General features: G+C 43.5%; 1 protein-coding gene across 4 annotated transcripts in view; it reads right to left on the bottom strand.

Annotated features, from left to right (window-relative positions):
- Kcnn3 (potassium calcium-activated channel subfamily N member 3) overlaps window positions 1-21,345 on the bottom strand; it is a 154,661-nt gene that overhangs the window by 49,180 nt on the left and 84,136 nt on the right. For all 4 annotated transcript variants that reach the window (XR_010048055.1, XM_063250434.1, XM_003475583.5 and 1 more), the window contains one exon: window positions 14,975-15,393. Coding sequence is in view for 3 of the 4 variants with exons in the window: in XM_063250434.1 (XP_063106504.1) it covers window positions 14,975-15,393 (419 nt within the window). In the remaining variant the exon portion in view is untranslated. The remainder of the gene's footprint in view (window positions 1-14,974; window positions 15,394-21,345) is intronic.

Below are 21,345 nucleotides of genomic sequence, written 5' to 3'. Positions count from 1 at the left end.
ACACAGAGCCTGTGAACCAGGAAGCCAGTCCTTCACAGCTGGTGCTGGAAACGCAGGGCACAATGGGAGCCCAAGAGAGAAGCAAAACAACCCAAAAATCAAGAAATGGAAAAGATGACAGATTATGGATTTCCTGTCTTTGCCAACATCCCCCCAAAATAGATGTGACTGACGCCTGCAGGAGCCCTGCCCTTTCCATCTCACTCCTCCAGGGACCTCACCCTTGTAGAACTGTTGGCACTGTCCCCTCCCAGGGGCACAGCCTTTTTCTTTGGTACCAGAAAATTGGAGCTGAGCCTGAATGCCCTGAGGCAGCCACTGTAAGGAACTGTAACTTCCCGTTTACACATCCAGTATGGGACCAGCTGAGCCTGTCCTCAGCAGGGCAAGGAGTGGTCACTCTGGGGAGAAATGATGTGACCTTCTCAGGCTGGTCCCCTCAAGTAAACATCCTGGAAACCAAAGACGACCACTGTGGTCACTTCCTAGCAGTGAGAGCAATGGCAAACCCAGGCTCAGTACATCACAGGCTGTAATGATTGGGTTGACTGGACTGGAATACAGTTTCTCACAAGACGTGGTGTTCACTGCATCAGCCCCGTCCCAAACCTGGGATGTCACAATACGAGTTTAACGGTACTTTCCTGTTTCTCCATTTCTTGAGATGTCATCCTTTAATTACAATGCAATTTATAGTTAATATGTAAGTATTTAACACAAATAAAAGTACAAAGAGGCTAACCACAAATTAATAGCTTAGTGTTAAACAGCATGTACACACACACACACACTGCTGCAAATGAGAAAGAAAAAAAGAATTGTTGAATCAGAAAGAGAACGCAGGCTGTGAAGCACTGAGGCTGGGGACACAGCATGCACCTGGAATCCGAACGGGTGTCCCACCGGACTGGAGCAGGATGGGCCCCGGAACAGATGGCTCGGTACACTGGACTGAATCTGAGCTCGGGCAAGGTCTACAAAGCTCATGATTCTCCTCCCGCTGGGGTCAGTCCCTACAGCAGCCAGTTCCCACAGGTGACCACCTATGCCACAAGCCATGGTTACAGAGGTAGCAGGTTCTTTCCCAAATTTTCCCTGCTCCGCTTCTGGAGCCCTGGACCCAAGTCCCAGGGGGTGGGAAAGTCCCTGTTAAGGGGAAGGAGAAAATCACATGCTTTCCATTCTCCCCAATCCTTATTCCTTAACACCCGAGTTTTCCTTTCTCTGATTTTGTTTTCGTGTTCTTCCTTTCTCTTTTTTCTTTTGAGTCCACAATATTGTCTCTCTCTAATTAGTATTTTGTGCTCTTCTCTACTAGATGAGTTGCCACAGCAACATGGCTGGACCCAGAGCTCAGCCAATGGAGGTACCCAATAGCCAAAGAGGGATGCCCTAAACACCTGGCCCACACCACTCCACCTGCCCAGACACGGCTTTGGGTGCTCCTGTCAACGTCCCAGGCCACAGAGGGGCTCCAAGGAGACTCTGTCTGGGAGTGAGGGAGTCCTGGCCCAGGCTCATGGTGTCTCATAGTCTTCTCTGCTAAGGCCACTGGCTGCTCGATGTGAAGGAGAGCAAGCGCCTCCTAAAGGAACTGTGTGTGTGTGTGTGTGTGTGTGTGTGTGTGTGTGTGTGTGATATTGAGTGACTTCTCGCTGAGCTGCATCCCCTGTCCCATTTATATCTATTTGTGTGTGTGTGTGTGTGTGTGTGTGTGTGTGTGTGTGTGTTCTACTTTTTCATTTTTTTATTTTAAATTTTGGGACAGGGTCCCACTAAGTTGCCCATCCGGGCTCAAACGTGTGATCTTCCTGCCTCAGCCTCCCAGAATGCTAGAATTACAGGTATGTACCATTGTGTTTGTCTAGAAAGGAACTTTAATTGTGCTCTTCAGGGAAAATTAAATGTGAAAACTGAGTCATTCAATTTTACTTTCCAAGCCCTGTTGATATAAACCATGTTGATATAAACCTTGTGGAAGATGAAAAGAGGGGCTTTGTTGAGGATATGGAAAAACAAGCCTAACCTCTTCCCATTAAAAATATAAAGTATGTATATATGCACTTTCATCATAGAAAATACAACAAAATATAATTTTTTAAAAACCCACATGAAACATCCTCAGAGAAACCAACTTAATACGTATTTTCCAATCTAGGCACATTGTATGCCTATGTACTTTACAATGGTGGCATTCTATATAAAACTATTTTGTATGCTTCTTTTTCAAATAATCTATTGTGACTACTTGCTCATCTTCTTATAGTCTTCCTAAGCCAATTTTTAAATGTGCTGCTTGATAACCCATCCTACAGATGCACTAAACTATTACTTAACAATTTTAATCTAGATAATTAGTTTCTAACTCTTCACTATTGTAAGTCATGTCATAAAGAACTGTGATGTAATGGATTATTGCACTGAAGCAGCTACCTGGAAAGAGAGCTTCCAGATTAAAGCTACCTACAGACTTGAAAGGCTCCTGTGACAAACAGTTAGGCTGTGTCCACAAAGACGGTACACAATTCCTTCTTGTTCATAGTGTAAGAGACAATCAGACCACCCCACCACCAGAGTAAGAACTTTCCCCAGCACTGAGTTGGTTCATTTAAATGCTTGTCACTTCCGGAGGAGCAAAGCCTAATTCTTGGAGTTTTGCAGTTCTTTGTTTAGTGAGGCTGACTGTGTCGTATATCTCATTTTCTTGCTTTTTGTATTTCTATCTTTGTGGCTGTGTTTTTTAGTGGGGAGTGAGCTCTCACTGCTTCCCAAAGTCTATTTGATATAATCAGGGTATTTACCTCCTATTCTATTGGCTGCAAATAGTCTCCGTTGGGAACATTTGCTTTCTAAACAAGTTTACAGTTTGGAACTAAAATTGTACATGTAAGGTAATCAAATACTCCAGTTTTCTCCTTCATGTTTCATCTCTTCTGAGATTTTTATGCCTTACAGTTTTTTCTCATTTCTGGACTGATTAAATATTCACTTTGATTTCTGGATCCTGTTCATGTTTCTTCCTCCACGTCTGACTCTTTAATCCACCTGGAATTTACTTCGGTGGCTAGTGAGAGGTGGGACTCCAATTTGGGTTTTCATCCAAGCTTCCAGTCCCCCATTAACATTTATTGAATAATCCATGGCTCCCTAATTGGTTTTCTTTCTCATACTGGGCTCCTACATACTTGAATTTATTTCAGGGTGTTCCATTAGTTTTCATCGATCTATAATTAGTGATTTTTTCAGTAATGCCACAGGGACTTAATTACTCTCAGCTTTATGATACATTTTAATATCTAATAAAGCACCCTTAATAGGCTCCTCTTTCAGAACACTTAAGTTAGTCTCACTTATTTATTTGAACATTCTCCAAATCAAGTTAATGTCCCTTAAAATTTATAATTTTGTTTATACTTTATAACACAACAAAATTTGATTACATTTATTAAAATTTTGCATCTTTTGAATTTATACATTCAGTCTTTGTTTTTAAAATTCACTAATTTCTGTTTTTGCATTTGCTATAAATTTAATCTTTTCTATTGAGGTTTATTCTTATAATGAATACCATTTATTTTCCTTCTTCATTTTTAATAATAAAATCTTAAAGGATATTTTTCATCCAAGTACAACTTTGGTCATATTCTGAGATTTGATATGTATGGTAAATATTGGGGTAAGTTTCTAAGCAGTCTTAATGGTAGTTTTGGATTCTCTATTGAGCAAGTTGCAATTGAGAAGATTGCTTTAAAAATATTCCCAAAAGTTTCCTTTTAATTAAAGTTTTATGGCTTGTGGTCACAGAACACAGCCTGAGCAATTTTTCTAATGTTTCTCCATATGTGACCCAGAAGTTGATTGATTTTTACAAATGTTTCATAGATGCTTAAAAAGAAGATGTATTATTTGTTCTTAGGCTAAAAAGTTCAATATTTCTCAATTAATTAAAACAATTAGTAATTCAGATCCTTGATCTCTTTTTTACACAAAAGTTCACAGTTTTATTGTGTATATTTATATCCGTATTAAATAGTTCCTTTAGACTACTTAATAACTTTTGCTTTGAATTCAATCTGCTTTAAAAATGAAGATTTCCACTCTATTGCCCTTTGATTTGAATTTAGGTAATAAATCTTTCCTCATAATTTTCCCCCTGGATCCTTCTGTTTTAGGCACTTCTTTTCTTTTATCAGCAACATGGAAATAAATTTTGCTTTGAGCTCTCCTTCCTGTTTCCATAGATAGATAGATAGATAGATTGATTGATTGATAGATAGATAGACAGGGTCATGTGGCCTCTGGTGCTGTCTGTTTGGAAGGTAGATGTTCTGTAGGAAAGAAAAAACAAGCCTCTGGGACAGAATGTTGAGATCAGGCTTGATGTGTGATCCAGCACAAATTGCTTAACCTGTTTGTGTCTCTCCTTCTCACACAGAATGGAGACACAACAGACCCCAATGCCTCATAGAACTGGAGCACACATTAGCATGGCTGATGCTAATATTATACTTTAAAATCTCTGACTGTGGTTACTTTTAGGTTTAAACAATTATTTAAACTATATTCCCATAATTACTTTAAAAATTGGGTATAGGATTTTTGAAAAAAAATTGTCTTCTGCAATACAATGAATTTAGAATACTTTTATTCATCCCTTCTAGTCTTTTTCTCTCAAATTTAAATCTGAGGATTTAAAATCCCCTAATTACTACTAGGCTTTTATTTTATATGTCTACTCTTTCCAGAATCTGCTCTCTTTACCTCTCTAATAAACTCTGTCCTTTCTAATAAACTGTCTTTACATTAGAATTTAGGCACCTTTTTTGTCGGCAACATAGAAATAAATTTTACTTTCAGTTTTCCTTCCTGTCTCCATAGATAGATAGAGATACGGATTTAGGTAAATGTACTCTTGATTCATATTTGCTTGATTTAAGGACTGTGTCTCTGTCTCACTTTCACAACATTCCACTATATATCTTGTGACTGATTTTTGGTCAACTAGAATACAAGCCCCCAACCCATGCCAGTAGAGATTGTTCCCTTGCTATGCTCACAAAGCTCCAAGAATGACTTTTGTTCTTGCACAAAGGGACTTTGTTGTTCCACAGGGTGGACTGCAAACTTAATATGCTGGAGAGGTATCTTGATGTCTTTTGGAGTTTAGAAGTCCTGAGGAAAATTCAGTTGTGTGTTGCCTATGTTCCCCTAGAATTGTTAACCTTCTGACTCAATAATTTTTCCAGAAAAAGAGTTTATTAGAGTATATTTAGGTCTGCCTCCCTTCAACCTTCTCATTAGAAAGCAGACAAACTTGACCTTCCTATTCTGATCTACTATGCTCTCACATCTCTCAGCATGGCCAATTTCGAAAAAGTTTTCTTCATATATATCTTCAATTATTCTTTTACTTGCATTATTCTGCACTTTAATAAGAACTTAAGAGACGCTGGAATATAACATCTTAAGGAAGACAAGAAAGAAGCAAGTGGGTCCCTTGGACCCAAGAAGAATCTAAAGTGTGAATTGAAGCCCACAGAGAGAGTGAAAAAACAAAAAGCTTCAAAAAAACAAGATAGCGGTAGCTGGAGGCACCTTCACCCTGAAACAGACTCACTGCGCAAGTGGAGCTGTCGGGACCTGAGGACACATGGTCATGGTGACAGTGTCAGCTGGTCACCCCAGAGGCCTCTGCAGAGAGACACGGCAGGGGAGGGGAGCCGCAGATGTGGAGGACTGCACTGGCTGGTGGTGAGTGCAGAGGACTCAGCCCTCCAGCTGAGAGACAGTGATTAGCCAGGAGCCATCTTGGAGCTGGGCCAGCTGAGCTCAGGACCCTGAACTGCTGCCCACTTCCAGGCAGGTGCTTGTGTAGCTGAGCTAAACCCCTGGGCCTCATCTAGCAGCTCCCAGCTGGGCTCAGATGCAAGGAAATTGCTTGGATTTAGCAAGCTCAATGAGTCTCGTCCGGGGCAGGACTGCTGAGATTATCCACTACCCCACCAAAAGGTCCTGCTGGCTTTTCAGGATTGATTGGGATGATTTGGGACTCTCTCTCTCCACAGGTTGTCTACTAGTGAAACCAGAGAGAATCCTGGAAGTGGACTGGTTCGCTTTTTGTTTCTTTGGGGGAGTTGTTTGTTTTAAAATTTTTTTTTCTTTTTTTTTTTTTTTTCCCTTTCTCCTTCATTGTTTTTATATAAGTGTGAAAGTGGTTCCTAATCTCTTTGGTGGGTGTGATTCTGTTCGGTTCTTCCTTTTATCTCTTCCATCTTTCTTTTCCTTCAGTCTTCTGCACCAGTTTCCCCAAGTTGGTGTAATTCCCCCTTTGTCCCCCAACCTTACTTCTAATCTCTTTCTCTTCTTCCATTTCTCTATTTTCTCCTTAATCCATTTTAAAGTTTAACCCCTGAAGGCAAAATTGACATACTAAGTATTACATGTAATTATCTAGTCTGTTTTACATTTTTTTATATAATCATAAAATCTAGTTCATACGGTTAAAATTTGTAAATTCAGGGTTTGCTCAGTTTGTCATTTTATAGACTGTGTTTGAGGCTATTGGTACCACTACAGCCAAAATTGAAATAATTGTTCCAAACAGTTGTTGGTCCTGCATTCCATGACTGAGATTAACTAAGGGTCACAGAAAATACTGTGGCACAGTGCCAAAGAATAAGAGACTGGGCCAAACAAGCAGCAATGTCTCATCTCCAACAAACTGAAGAGGTAAGATCTTCCAACAGACTCAAACCCCAAAACCAGCTACACCTAGAACATACCTCAGAGAAGTAGTCATCACCAAAGGGTCCTAAATATTAGCAATAAAGCAACCCACCATAGGCAATTTACAAGCATCACCCCAGGAATTAAATTTTAAAAAGAGAGAAAATAAAATGAGAAGACACTTAGGCAAAATGCATACTCAGACCTTGAGTTCATCAAAGGCAAATTCTGGGGACAATGAGGTGGGACAATCTAAAAGCCCCTCAACCGGGCCTCTCTGAATTGGTAACCACAAAACAATTGAATGAGGCTCTGAAAAAAAAAAATCGGAAACAATCTCTCAGATAACTACAGAGATTACTAAAATATACACCATGCTCAATGATGTTAGAGCAGACACAGACAAGAAAATAGACAAACTGAAGAACATTATGGAAGCTCAGCATAGAAAAAAATGGAAGCCATAAAACAGATTCATGCACATATCCAGGAGAAAAAAAAACTCCACTGATTAGACCAATGTGAGGACAGGATCTCAGATATTGAAGACAGGATTGCAGTTAACAACCAGGAAAAGAAAGATTTTTCAAAGCTAGCAAGAGACTCTGATAAGTCAATCAGCAGCTGCTAGAAGAGACAAAGAAGAATAACTTGAGGTTAATTGGAGTCAATAAACAAGCAGGAGATACCACAAATGACATTAAAAAGTCATTTGTGTTGGCAGACATCATGACAGAAAGCCTTCTGGTACAGAAAAAGAATTTGACATGCAGATAAACTGGGTATAGAGGACTCCAATTAGCCATGATCAAATAATAATCTACAATCAGGCATATCAGACTCAAGATTCCAGAAATTCAGCACAAGAATAGAATCCTAAAAGCTGTTAGAAAAAAGAAACAAATCACCTATAAAGGAAAGCCCAACAGAATGACAGCTGACTTCTCAGCACAAACTCTCAAGTCAAGGAGATCTTGGAGTGAAGTACTCCAAGTTCTAAAGGAAAACAACTTTCAACCCAGATTAATGTATCCTGCAAAACTACCTTTCAAAATTGATGGAGAAATAAGATACTTCCATGACAAAGAACATCTGAGGAAATTTATGACCACCAAACCAGCATTCCAAAATGTTTTGAAGGCATTCTAGAAAGAGATAATAAGGACTACAGCTCCATGAACCCCAATGAAAGGAATCCACCAGGAAAGACAAACAATTAGAAGGAAGAAAAAAAGGAACTGGAGCCAACAACAGAAAAATAACATGGCAAAGATGTCAATATATATCAATTATAACCATCAATGTTAATGATCTCAAAAGACACAGACTGGCAGAGTGGATCAGAAGCAACATCCAACAATATGCTGCATACAAGAAACACATTTAATTCAAAACAAAATTCATAGACTGAAAATCAAGGGATAGACCATGTGACAAGAAATTAGAAAAAAAGCAGAGGATAGCTATTCTATTTGCAGACAAAGTGACTTTCAAGCCAAGACTGATTAATAGAGAGAAAAAAGGTCACTGCATCCTTGTAAAAGGAACAATCCAAGAAGAGATAACAATCATAAAGACATATGTAACAAATACCAGTGCACCCAGCTATATAAAACAATTACTAACTGTCATGAAAAATCAAATAAGCCCTAATACAATTGTATTGGGAGACCTCAATACCCCACTGTCACAAAAAGACAGATCAACTAGACAAAAAATCAATACTGAAGTATCAGAAGTAAATCAATCTTCTGAACAAATGGACTTAGTAGATGTCTATAGAATGTTCCACCAAACATTAGAATACATGTTCTTTTTAGCTGCACACAGATGTTCACCAAAATAGACCATATAATGTCTCATAAGACATGCTTAAGTAAATGCAAAGGAACTGAAATTATCCCATGCGTGCTATCAGACCACAGTGCGATGAAATTGGAAATCCATGGCAAAAGAGACCACAAGAACTTCATTAACACATGGAAATTAAAAAGCACCCTATAAACAGCCAATGAGTCACAGATAAAATTTAAGAAGACATTAGTTATTACAGTTGAATGATAATGACAATACTACATACTGGAACTTGTGGGACACAATGAAAGCAGTCTTGGAGGGAAATTTATAGTAGTAAATACCTATCTCCGGAAAACAACAAGTACATATAAACAACTTAATGTTGAGCCTCAAACTTCTATAAAGAGCAGGGTAATCCAAAAGCTCATATATGTATGTATATAAAAAATAGTTATGATAGTTATACTACTGATTTCTCTGAGTTCACTGAAGAGGAAGATTTGTGCTGGTATTTTTAGGACAATTTTAAGCACATATCTTGTGCTCTGGGTGAATGATTTGGGGGAGACAATGTGCAATGTATGTACCATTGTTGCCCCAATTGACATGTTTTGAAATTTAGTTCTAGTTTTTTCTTTTCTTTCTTTCATCTTTCTTTCTTTTTTCTTCCTTTCTTTCTTTTTCCATGAAATAAAATGGATTTTAAAAAATAAACAAAAACTTAAAGGATATTTCCTCTGAAATTACTAATTTGTTGGGTTTAATATGGATTTTATAGCCTCCCAGTCTTACTTCTCCTGTCTCTCTTCTTTTTCATTGAGAGAACTATTGTTTATTTTCCATATTCCACATTTTTAAAATTCAGTGTCATCCGTGTGGATTTTCCTTTTGCAGAAATAATGAAACTACACACTTATGCAAGACTGATGTATTTTCATTTCATATCTGCATGCTCTTCCCCAACAAAAAGATTTTGTTGCATAGCTAGGGATGCCCAAGAATCTTCCAATGTTGCTTTCGATTTCTCATCATTAAAAATTCTTCTGCATCTTCAGGATTCTTTTCCTCTTCCTTAAAGCTACAGAAACCTCATATAAAATTCTGTCCCCTCCCTACCTCTGTGAATGATCTGTCCAAACCTAGCACATACAGGATTGCTGAGACTACCCTGATACTCAATGGAGGGGCTGATTTTTCATTTATCCAGAAGCCAGGGTTTCTAGATCTAGTTTGCTTTCTCTAATGTACTAAGATACTTTCTCACCCTTAGTACACTTGTTGCAAACCAGTGGTATGCAGACTTTTCAAAGTGTGGACTCCTCTCATTACACATAAATTATAAACTGCAGTGTGAGTTAAACTGACTTCTTTAGCTAAAATAACTATGCTATTTTTCCCCATGGTCACTTGGATGCTTACAGGAGCTCCCCTTGGAGCTGTGCCCCACCAAGGAGCTACAGGACCACAGTCTTCAGCTCCTCTGTTCCCAGGCTCTTCCCTGCCTTATTCAACTTGCAAGGCTCAACTTGGGGCTCCCACCAACCCTGAGCACTGTGCTCCATTCTGTAGACTGTTCCCCTACTGTTTTCTGGAGATTGAAGTCCCCTGTCTGGGGTATTAGGAAACTATGGAGAGGAGAAAGGCAGAGGTAGGGCTGTGTTCTTGCTTCCTGCTGCTGGACAGGGCAGACCTGGAAATCTGAGACAGAGGCTGAACGGGCTGGAGGGAGGAAGCCTCTTTTTACCTCTCCTACAATGGGAATGGTGGCCCTGTTTGCAGGAAAGATGGAATGGACTGGACTGTTCTTCAATTTTAGAGGCCAGGCCCAATTCCTCACTAAAATACCAGGAAACAGCGGTTGGGGATTTAGCTCAGTGGTACAAGTGCCTTCCTGGCAAGCACAAGGTACCAAATACCTTAAATAAATAAAAGAATAAATAAAGAAAAGAAAAGAAAATACCAGGAAATAGGCAGAAAAGATGAAAATTCATACCATCTCCACTGAAACCCTGTTGACAGGCTGGAATGCCTGAGATCCTGAGACACCCTGGGTGCAGACCTTGGAGCCTCAGGAAGGAAGAGTCCAAAGGGTCCATTTAAACAGCCCAGAAGCTCACTTACAAAGCAAGACCCAGCTCACTCAGCCACTATGACGAGGCCCAGCCACTCCTCCAAGGAGATAAACATGAAAATAAGAGCTGGCTCTAGCACAGGGCATGCAGGGAAAGCCCTGACCTGCTGCAGAGGGACCTGGGGCCTCCGCTGATTCCCCCTCCCGTGAGGCTGCCTGGCGCTTGACAGTGTTTAATGAGGAGGTTCCTACGGAGGCCCTGCGAGGCTGTGGGAGGCAGGCAGGCAGCCAGGAGGATCCCAGAAGATGGGAGTGCTGCAACTGTCAGGCCTTGTGCTGGTGATGTAATGCCTAGCCAGGGTCCCAGCAAAACAAGGCCGGTGTTGTCACTGCCCTCCTGGCAACCAGGCGCTGCCCTCCCAACAGCTCAGCTGTTCTGCACCATCACTGACTCCCTTCCTTTCATGGCAGGAGATGTGAAAAACCTGCCTTGTCACACTCAAGCCAAGCCGAGATATAAGAAATGTCTTTTGAAATGTGTCTTGCTGAAGAGGGATTTCCATAGCAACTTCAGAAGTGTGTGCATACAACTGGAGAGAAGTCCAGGCTGATGAAAGCCTCCTGGAACGCGAACAAGCTCTGCTCTGGGTATCAGCAGCCCTGGGTTTTTCTAGAACCAGCCATGCTGCTGTATGGCGACCCTTGGGCAAGTCACCTACCCTCTCAAATGTGACAGGGGACAGACTCACCATCAGATCAGTCTAAGAGAGACCAAGGCCATCTTCTCCAGACCATGCTTCTGTCCTGGCCCCTGCTTTACCTCCCAGTGCATCTCTTGCTTCCTGTTTCTGGCCAGTCTCTGATTGAATAATTCCTGTCTCAAGGTGTCTGCTACCAGTCTTATTTATTATTTGACATTGGGAAGGATAAGAATGATTTAAGCTTGAATCTAAAAGAAACTGGTAGGTCTTTGTAAGAGAACTGCTTTGCCAGATTAGAGAAAAACTGTATTTAGAAGTGTTATCATTGTTCTGTAAGTCAGATTCCTGCACAAATCTGAGATGCTAACAGTCAGGAGCAAAAGGTTTATTGGGGCTGTTACTGGGGTGCAAAAGAAGTAGGACTGTGTCTTGGAAGACATCTAAATTTAGTGGTGATAGAGGCCCAAGACAGCACCTCAGCATCCCAGATTCATCCTGTTGGAGCTAAAGAGTCTGATCTATAAAGTCCTCCACTGCCAAGTCCATGGTTGCCTGCTGCCCTGGGCAACTCCCTTTAGCCAGAGCAGCTCTCTGAGGAGGACCAAGCACCAGCAAAGCCCCACAGGTGAGGGATGAGACTTGAGTCCTGTGGGGGAGCCAGGGTAGTGCCTTGGTGGTATCTGTATCAGACATGAAGTTAACCCAGGGACACTGTGACCAAGTAGCCAAGGGCACAGACATCAGAGGCAGACAAAAGAGCAAGGCCAGATTTAAGTGTCAATCTCAGTGGCCTAAGCCAGGCAAATTGCTTGGAGCATCTGGGCCACAGGTCCTTGGCAAGGCAGGATCCAGCCTGGTTGATGACACAAATATGAAGTTCAGGGTCAGAATCAGTTCACATGCTGGGCACTTACTGGTTCTGGGACAGCTGTACTGCTTTACATTAGTAAACTCTACAACAGGGACATCAAGGTACTTCTGTCTGTTGTGAGGGCCAGCAAGAATGAGACAAAGCATTTTACAGTGTGCTTGAGAAAAGCAGACACACCGACAACATCCATGGTACTTGTACACCATAGATCCCTCGTATCAAAGCTGAAGACTTTGAACCAAATGGTCTTTCCCAAGAAGAAAAAAGATTTCAGGAGAATTTCTGGCTTATTCTTTCTATCCCTGAGCCATTAACTTGAATTTAACTAGGAAAAAAAGACCTATACTTGCAGAGAGAGACAGGCCTAGTATCCTAGGGGGCACCCCGGCCAACAAGGGTCATTTGATAGCAAAGTAGAAGGACATATTTGGCAAGCCACACACTTGGAAACTGGCTTATTTTCCAGTCAAAAAGATAGTCTCCCATATTTGTGACAGTTATAATAATCAATGAAACTGGGGCTGGGGATTTAGCTCAGCGGCATAAGTGCCTGCCTTGAAAATGCGCAGTCTTGAGTTCGATCCCCGATATGGATTAAAAAGTAAAAAAAATTTTAAAAACTCATAGGGCCAGGGATTTAGCTCAGTAGCCTAGGCCCTGCTTGGCAAGCGTTAGGTCATGTGTTCGATCCCCGTACAATAAAAAAAGAATCAATGAAACTCATACTTTGTTGCCTATTCAGCCTGGTTGATTGTCTAAAAATCCAAGCCAAAGAGGGTTAATTTGAAGACAAGGAAGACTTCAAATACTTTGAAGGACTATGCAAATTCAATATTATTATTACTGTCAGAAAAGTTGGCTCTATCAATTAAAAAGGAAAGCAAAAATAGTATTAACCAATAAATGATAGGAATTGGTTCTAATTATAAGAAGAAAGCCATAAAATTCCCAAGAATTATGCGGGAACCTAAGCTATTACTATTATTATTAATTTCCATTACCACTATATTGTCATACAGTACATGCACATTATCTTGTCTGACACTAATAATAAATCCTATAGCACAGATATTGTTCCCAGCATACAGATGTGAAGGTTGAAGTCCAAAGGAAAAGTTATTGGCGCAATCTTGCTGAGCTCAGCGGGCATGAGGAGTATGGATGGGAAGCCAAGCACAGGCTCCCCCGCTGTGGGAGAGAGCTGCTCACCAGGGAAGGCTGGGTCAGGTCACAAGGGCAACATGGTCCCACCTAGAGCAGATGCTGTGACAGCAGCTGCTGAGCACAGTAGGCTCTGAATAGTGCGTATAGTGTGGCCCCGGGCTCCATGTATAGGACAAGCCTCCCAACACTGTGTCAGTCTTTAAGGGTCCTTGGCCTGGCCCAGAACACCCTCTCTGTCAGACCACAAACCTGAAAGAAATATCCAAACTAGCAGTCATCTCTAAACAGGTAGGAAACATGGCTCGAGAGTACCCATAGGAGGTAAATCAGGCCAACTCTGCTCTTTGTCTTGTCTTATATCTGCTGGAACACTGAGGGTGTGGAAGATTTGGCAGAGAAATTATGTAGATGAACTCAGGACAAACTACTAGGATCTGTGACATTAGGATGATTTACATGCCTTCTGCCATGACAAAACTCTGTGCAGTGAACATATCTTCACTCTATTTTAGGCGACCTTCACTTTAAAGTAACTCACCCTATATCTCACAGTCTTAGGGGCAAAATCTATGTTACTAAGGTCAGACTCCACTTGTAAAACCAGATTAATTAAAATGAACATCCAGCTGGATGTCATGACACATGCCTGTAATTCCAGCACTCAGGAGAATGAGGCAAGAGGATTGCTGCAAGTTTGAAACCATCCTGGGCTACAAAGTGAGCTCAAAACCAGCCAGTGAGACCCTGTCTCAAAACAACAAAATATAAAATAAAATGAACATCTAGGGTCCAGCTTGACAAAGAGAGGAATCAAAAGGGAAGCTTAAGTGTGGCTACAGAAGGAAGTAGCAACAGTCCTGACTTGGCTGTCCTGAGAAGCTGGCATGATGGTCCCCAACTCTGCTCTCAAATTGGCCACACCTCCCTTCTCTCCCTTTAGCCACTTTTCTGAATCACTGTCTAGCTATCAGCCTCCTACTGGTAAAATATTTCCCAAAGTCTGTCCCGTGGGTACAGTTTCTCAAACTTGAAAGTGAGTGCAAATCATGGTGTCAGCCTGCTACAATGCAAATTCCAATTCCAAAGTTCTAGGCTTAGGCTGGGGACTCTGCATTCTAACAAGTCCGTGGTGACAATGATGCTGCTATATAGAACGGACTTCCAGTTAGCAAGATATCAACAGTCTTGTACAATGAAAAGGGTTATGGGCAAAAAATTTTGAAAAAAACTGGAGTAAACAAAAGCAAACAGGTTTCATTACCGAAGGACTTCCTAGAGCCTCAAAACACTAGGGATCATTAATTACAAGGGAGCCATAATAAGGAAACTGCAAAGGGTTGTACATGAGTAAAGATTAATGGTACAACAAAAAGGCTTTGATGGGGGTTTGCAGAGATGGAGCAGAAAATCAGGAACATTGTGTGTATTTTTCCCAGTTTACCTTGTCTTCAATATTTCCATGTTCCAGCTCATATTCGGCTCCAGTTCCACCCTCCTCTCTCCCATTTTTTCTTGGATATGCTTGTCCCTGCATCAGACCATATACCTCCAGCATCTCTGCGCCTCCGCCCTTCCCCGTCCCAGCTGGAGCTAGTGGCCCAGGAGGCCCGGGACAAGGACAGCGAGCTGCCCCCGCGGGAATACCTTTCGCACACGCGCACCGTCCAGGCGGCGATGATCCACAGCGAGATGCTGAACACCAGCAGCACGGTGCCGGGGCAGATGGTCATGAGCGTCTTCATGACGAAGCGGGTGTTGAAGTTGATCTTGTTGAGCGCCCCTATGCTTCTCGACGAGGCGTCGGTGAAGAGCTTGCTGTGCAGCAGCATGACGCGCGCGATCAGGTACAGGCGCAGGAACATGGGAATGGACAGGATGATGTCGACGTCGGCCTCCGCGCGCGACGGCGCGTAGGAGAAGGCCAGGCGTGCCGTCCAGAAGAACTTGTACTCACCAGGAATGGGGTGGATGGCGCACACCAGCATCTCCAGGCTGATGTAGAGGATGCGCTCGTAGGTCATGGCTATCCGCCAGTCATCCGCGCCATTGTCGATCACGAAGAGCTGTGGAGCAGAGAACCTGTTAGTGTGGCCAGGAGTGGACCAACAGCAGCATGAAGGGAGGCAGGGCAGCGTGGGCCGGAGGTGGTCAGCCTGAGCCTCAGGGCCGCCTCAGCAGAGCACTGGATGGGCCCAGCCTGGGGCGTGGGGTGCAGGGCCAGGAGACCCTGGCTAAGACACATTCCCTTTCTGGAACTCACTTCCCTCTCTGGATATTGTGATTTATAATAAGAAATGATATATTTGGTCTTTGATCTGGTTTAGACACATGACCACAGAAACCCTAGGAAGGAACCGGCTGGTTATATAGCTCTATATTATTCCAGGACGAGCCCCAGTCCTTCCACCCCTCACACACATCCAGTATGGAGATGTCCAGAAAAGTGTCTGTTGAATGCTAGTGCAGTGGCTGCTGGCTGGGCCCTCTGGACAGCCTCAGGCAGAGCTGAAGCCAGGAGAATCTGCTTTCAGACCCACCCTTTCATCGCCTAGAGGGAGCAATGGTCAGTGGTCAATGATTTAATCAGTCATGCCTATGCAGGAAGGCCCAGAACACCTCAGGGCAGAATGGGGGGGGGTGCAGAATGTGGAACACACAAAGGTGCTAGAAGATGGCACACTTGGAGAGGTCATGAGAGCTGTATGCCCTGGAATATCCCATGCACTGCACACCTCTATCTGCCTGCTGGTCAGCATTCTTGGAACAGCCTCTGTCACAGGCAATAAGCGTGTTCTCCAAGCATTGTGAGCTGCTGTAGCAAAGCAATCAAATCCAAGAATGAAGTCATGGATCCCTGATTTACAGCCAGTTAATCAGAACCACAAGCAGGGGCCTCCGAAGTGGGAGCAGTCTGGGACTGGCCCCTTAACTGTAGCATCTACTGCCAACTGCAGGCGCAGTGTCAGATCTAGGTAAACTATAGGGCACCCAGTTGGTGTCCCTTGAGTACTGCATCCCCGAACCCTCTATCCAAGGGCCCAGGAGAGAGACCCTGTACTGCCAGACATATGGCCTCGGAGAGTAAATCAGGTGCCATCAAGGGAACCCCACTACATCCGGCACCAAAGAAGCCACATGATGTGGACATGAGTTCTCGTTGCTACCTGTGTACAGCAAGGGCAACTCTGAAAGGTCCCCGAGGCAAGGACAGCTAGTGAAGGGCGTAAGGGGGGAGATAGCTAGGCTCTAACTTCATCATGCCTCAGTTTCCCCTTCTCTCTGCCCTGTGACTGTATAAAGCCATAATGAGTGCTAAAGTGCTCTGTAAGCTACAGAAAATCATTCATGTGTTCATCCATTCATTCATTCATTCAACAGATGTGTTGAAGACTCTCTATCTGCTGGTAAGTGAGATTTGGGATGGAGCATGGTGCCCATGATGTGGAAGTAGAGATCACTATGGGAGCGACTGGCTGAGGGGCCTAACCTCACCTTTCTGATTAGGGCACCAAACAGGAGAGGACTCCAGCTCAGCACCAGAGGAAAACAGCCCTCCTCCTTCCCCAGTGCAGGAGCCTGGGTTTCCCCTGTCAATTAGAGAGCCCTAATGACCATGCCAAGGGTTTCCTCTGCCGCCTGGGAATCAAAGCCATACCAACGTGACTGTCTGGTCAGAGTCTTCAAACACAGAATTAAAAACCATCCACCCTGTAATAAAGAATTATATCCAGTTGCTATAGTAACTGGGTTCACTCAGGGCAGGAACTGAAGCAACGAGCAACTGATACCTCTGATTGCTCGATGGGGAACAACAGCCTGTGCCATCTTAAGGAAGGCTGGGCACCAGCAGCTCTGCCCAGCTTGACAGGAGGCCACAGGTCCAGGGCTGTGTCCCCACCTGCCTCTGTTTGGGTTTCCTGGCACAGGACAGGGAGCATGACACGGGGAGTGGAGCTGGAGGCTGGTGAGCCAGACTGATGTCTCCCTCTGCCAGCTGTTAGCTGACATCTCAGGCTGGTGACTTCTCACACTCTGATTCCCACGTCTGTCACGGGAATATTGACCTTGATCCTGTCTGTCCCACTGGATCAGTGCCAGCTCCAACAGCCCATCCAGATAATAAGTGGGACTACTCCAAAAATGTGAGGGACCATTAAAGTGTGTGTGTGTATGGGTGTGTGTGTGTGTGTGTGTGTGTGTGTGTGTGTGTGCACGCGCGCACATGCACAGAGTTGTTTAGGGAAGGAAAATCAGGTTGAATTCAGGTTGAAAATCAGGTTGAAAATCAGGAAGAAATCAGGTTGAAAACCAAAAGCTCCTCCTAGATGTGGCCCCACTTTGCAGACCTGCAGAGTGGAGAGTGGGTGATTTTCCAGAAAGCCCCATGGCTGTCTCTAAAGAGGACACTTTTCTGATTGCTGAAATTACAGCACCCCACATAGGGCCTTGCGCCCTTCAGATTCAGAGCAGGTGACGGGTACCCATCCTGCTGCTTTCTCACTCAGCTCCTGACCATTGCTTGTGAAGAACAAATCTTAATGACATATTTGTTTGTTTTTACCTGTTTTTTTATTTGTTTCTTCATTTAGACTAACAGTTTTCAACCTGGTAGCCTGAGTGAATTACTTAGAGGGTGTTTTTTTAAAAAATCCCCATGTCCTTCCAGGACAACTTGGACTCTAGCTCAAAAAAAGGAAAAAAGATACCAAAGACTCCCCATATTCAGGCCCACCTCAGACCAAGTGTGCTTGCATCTCTGAGGGTGATGCTCTGGCACTGGGATTTTTTCTTAAGACTCTCCAAGTTACTTTAAAATGTATCCAAGGTTGGGACTTCCCAATCACAGTGGAAGCCCCAAAGGGACAGGACTGTGGAGCATCCTTGTTCTCTGTGTTATCTCTAGCGTCTAGCCAAGATGGCTGCCTGTGGTAGGTGTTCAGTAAATGCTTATGTAGTGAATTAGATTGCCCCTGACTGCGTGACTCTAGACAGTTAATCTCTTAACCTCTGTTTCTTCCTCTGAGGAGTGAGAGGACAGATTAGACAATTCCTGCAGGGCCACCCACTCTGAGGAGCCATACTTGGGTGGCTCTGCACAGACTCTCTGGTGCCTCCCACCTGGCATGTGTTCTTGGTGCACAAGAGCCCTCTTGGGATGGGACCCACACCTGGTTCCTCCTGCCTGTACCAGCAAGGGTGCCTGGCATGCTGTGGGTGGTCAGCTGAATTCTGGTGAATAAAAGGGTGGGAAAATAGGAGACTGTGTTAGATGAAGAACAGGACAGATTGGCTCTTGCTAGCCACAGAATGGAAACTCCAATAGGAAAGACCTGATGACTCATTAGTGCAATGGAAAAGGATACCTCCTGGTCCAGTTTGGAGTAACCATTCCCAATAATTGCTAAGACTTAGAAAGAATCTGGGCCAGCGAGGTGAGGGAAATTGTGTACATGGTCCTGCAAGGACTGTCTTCCCCCAGGGTTTGGTCTGTGTTGCCCAGCTTTGGTTCTAGAACAACATGACTTTGACCTTGTGGAAAAGTACTGAGCACCAAGGACAAAACTTGGCACGGAGCAGGGAGCATCAGGGTGCCCTCAAAGAAAGAAGCCGCAGAAGCCCAGCGCTGATAGGCGTCCCCCTGACTGGCTTCTCTGAGAGGGAAAGACAGTTTCCCAGTTGTTCGATCTTTCTGCCTCCTCAGCCTAAAATGGCAATGCACTCATTGAGGGCATCGTCAACCTGCCAAAGCAGCCCTCTGCACCAAGCTGTGGGCTCCTGAGAGTCCTCTCTTTCATCAGATAGTACCTGAACAGAAGTGGCTGAGATGGAATCTTTCTGCTACCTCACCAGAGTTCTGAAAGCCTGCAGGATTTTCTGTGCAATAATCTCATCCCAAGAGCTTTGGGAGGGAGATTTTACACAACAAACTGATTCCAAATTTACCATTAAGGAGCTTGTAATTAGGGGAAAGAATCAACTCCATTCAACTCAACTCAGTTCAATTCAATAAAACAATCAGTAAGAACCAACTAGGTTAGGATACTGCTGAGACATAAATATGAATGGAACACACATCCCACGATTCAGCTTCATAATCTCAAATGGTCCTTGAAGCAGAGAGGCAGGCTGAGGCCAGAAAGCTTCCTGGGCAAGACAGGGCTTCAGCTGCACCTGAAGCAGGTACCAGACACACTTGGTATGTAGCTCACACAATTGGCCATAAATTCCTCCCTTTGTCCACTCGCTTCTATATGTGTGACTCTGGCTCCCCATGTAGCAAGAGATGCCGTTTGTTTCCCAACCACTTGAGTCTACACCTGCCCCTGTGTTTTGGCCCATGGAAAATTAGAAAACAACGCAGTGGAGCTTTGAAAAACGCCAATGTCATGGATCTCACTGTAGAAACAGGGCCTCCTTGTCCCTGTCACCAGCCCATAGTGAATGACAGCTGCCAGCCATTTAAGCAAGTCTATCCTGGACCAGCTTTGTGACAGCGCCCCCCATAGGTGAGGCCAGGGGGTAGAATCATGAGTTTAAAGATTAATATTTTAAGCCATTAAGTTTGGGGATCTTCGTTACACAGTAATACTAATCTATACCAAAAAAATAACACCCTTAGCACAGGTGTTAGAAGTTGAGCAGTGTGCCTACCATACCCCCAAGCTCCCCTTTAGATCCTCCTGCCACACCCCCTTAGAAGAAATCTGTGCCTCTCTCTGCCCCCATGTTTTCTGGTCATTGGAAGACTGTCTTTCTCAAGTGGTTAGGTAACTAGACAGGGAAGGGACCACGGCCAGGACCTTTCCAGCCTCCCTCACCCACATCCACTCCATGAACACACACATAATTTCAGATACCAAAGAATAACTCCAAGCACTTAAAAAATTATTTTACAAGTAGTTGAGTTATTTTGCATATAAAATATTTTCCCAGACATGAAGAATTCACTGGCAGACAGAATCAAGGAACAAAGGCAAAATAGAATTTATGGAGCAGGAGGGATAACTACACAGAGTCTGGGAACAGTGAATCTTGTTTGTTGGCAGATTTGGGGAATAAATTGTTAGCTGGCAGCCAGCAACATGGTCAGTCAGTGTGGGCATTCCATCTCGGAACAGCCACCGGGGGGACCAAAGATGATGGTATCAGTTACTCAGGAATTCTCCAGAGACCCCCGAGTTCTGGCTGTGGCTCCTACCTAAAGTCACCCAAGCCTTTCTGCCAGCGCCATCAGCTCACTGTGACAAGGCTACTGGCTTCTCAGTACAGAGAGGCTTGTCATTCACCAGCTCACCATGGAGCCAACAAGGAAGAGCCATCTGGTCACCTCAGAGCAGGCCAGTTCAGCCGGAACTTCTGGAGCCCGCTATGTGATAGCTGCAGGGCCTAGGACGAGCTGTTCTGACAGGGAGATAAGGTCACCTGTGACAGCCGCACCACAGGCCCACAGGCCCGGTAGGCCTCCTGCGGAGGACTAGGGCTAGGGAGCCTCCCCACTTTTTTTTTTGACCCCCAAGGATAGATAAGCTTGGAGTTGTTTCATTGGATTCACTAGTTACCCCTCATTCTATTTCTAAAAGCTTGAGGCTTTTCAGGTTTTTAATTGAAGCAAAATCTTTTAATAAAAGGTTCTCAGCCATCGGGAAAAATTCTCCTTGGATATTTTCTGATCGACCTGAAAAACTTTCATTCTTGTGCAATTACGAATTTCTCTAAATTAAAGGAGAGAAAATGGGGGAGGACTCTTTTGTGTTCTCTACTATTCCCTCTCTATGTGAGAAAAACTTCAGGGAAAATTTCCATCATTGAAAAGTATGTATTTTCAGAAAAAAAGCAAAAGGAGAAAAAAAAACCTACAGATTTTCTAAAATTCCAAATTTTTCTTAAAATATGTTACTAATATATATGTTGTATAGGTAAATAAATTTAAGTTCTCTGGAGCACATATTCTGCATGTACACCATGCCTATGGGGGTTGCCATGGGAACGACATCAAAAGTCCTGTAATTCCTAAT

Source organism: Cavia porcellus, unplaced genomic scaffold (assembly GCF_034190915.1).
Source record: "Cavia porcellus strain 051 isolate PalLab524CR breed Dunkin Hartley unplaced genomic scaffold, mCavPor4.1 scaffold_6, whole genome shotgun sequence".
Taxonomy (NCBI): domain Eukaryota; kingdom Metazoa; phylum Chordata; class Mammalia; order Rodentia; family Caviidae; genus Cavia; species Cavia porcellus.
This window is presented reverse-complemented; position numbering and strand designations above follow the sequence as displayed.